The sequence below is a fragment of the Larimichthys crocea genome, unplaced genomic scaffold (genome assembly GCF_000972845.2).
Source record: "Larimichthys crocea isolate SSNF unplaced genomic scaffold, L_crocea_2.0 scaffold28213, whole genome shotgun sequence".
Taxonomy (NCBI): domain Eukaryota; kingdom Metazoa; phylum Chordata; class Actinopteri; family Sciaenidae; genus Larimichthys; species Larimichthys crocea.
In genome coordinates, this window is record NW_020853704.1 from 1 (window position 1) to 1,187 (window position 1,187).

At 41.9% G+C, this 1,187-nt stretch overlaps 1 protein-coding gene across 1 annotated transcript; it reads right to left on the bottom strand.

The window, feature by feature from the left end:
* Positions 1-78: 78 nt before the first annotated feature.
* LOC113744908 (nebulin-like) lies at positions 79-1,142 on the bottom strand (the record flags this gene model as incomplete). Its single annotated transcript, XM_027276038.1, has 4 exons — positions 1,041-1,142; positions 640-951; positions 322-528; positions 79-183 (listed from the first exon to the last, which is right to left on the bottom strand). Coding segments are annotated over exons 1-4 (705 nt in total), but the record flags the coding sequence as incomplete, so codon positions are not given.
* Between the last annotated feature and the right edge of the window lie 45 nt (positions 1,143-1,187).

The following is a 1,187-nucleotide window of genomic DNA, read 5'->3' on the forward strand; positions in this document are numbered from 1 at the left end:
AATAATAAAGATAATAAATAAAAATAAATCAAATTAGTTGAAAGATATTATATAATGTTCTGTAATCTAATGCCTTACATTGCTCATGTTGAGGGCATTGGCCTTGGCCAGGACAATCTCAGGAGAATCTGGCATGACGTGGACTGTCAGTTTGTCCTTGTTCCAAGCTGCAGTGTATGCTTGCTGTAAATAAAGACACCAGAAAAACAAATGAATGACAGTGGTTATAACCAAGATTGGTATATTGGTTATAACCAAGACTGGTAATCTTGGTAATCTTGGTTAGCCTTGCACTTTGAGCTACAGTTGAACATGCTGCACCTTGTTCATGATCTGGTTGTTGGCAGTAGCCAGAGTCAAGTCCATGGAGTCCATCAGTTTGCTGAACTTGAAGTTGGATGGATGAGTGCGGTACTTGTTGTCACTCTGAATCTGACCGCCAACTTTAGCAGTCTCAACTGCAATTGAGCCAATAGGGACCCATCCAATACCTCTGATGTAGTTGTTCCATTCAGACTTGTAATCACTCTGAAAATAAAAATAAATAAGACAGTGAGTTTATGGTGCATATTAGTTCTGAAGTTGAGGTCAATAACAAGAACTCTGACCCTGAAAGACACTGATAAAAATGCAACCTACATCACTTGACTGGATGTTCATGTTGCGACACCTCTGCAGGTGCAAGTTGTCGGGCAGAAGGAAATAGTTGTGAGGGATCTGCTTGTATCCAGCCATAGTCTGAGCAGCAGAGGCCTGCTTGGCATGGACCACACTCAACATGTCTACTGGGGTGTGATACTTCAGCTTGGCCTGGTGGTAGTCCTTCTTGTAGTTCCTGTCACTCTGCAACTTAGCCACCTCCATGTAGTGAACCAGCAGGGGATCGTCCTGGAGGCTGCGGAAGCCAACGTGGTGGCCTCTGGCCTTCTCGTATGCCAACTTGTACTTGTACTGTAACAGTAAATAAATACTTGTTTACAATGCATGGTAGGTTACAATTGACTATCTTGATTTGAGACAGGAATTTGTTTTGAACTTACATTACTGGCAATAGTGGTACCAGATTTGGCAGCCTTAATTGGGATGGCATCAGCTTTGAGGTTGTGGCCCTTTTTGGCCATCTCGACAACACCGGCTTTGTAAAGTTTCTGTGGAAACATATATTTAAATGAATAAAATAACAATAA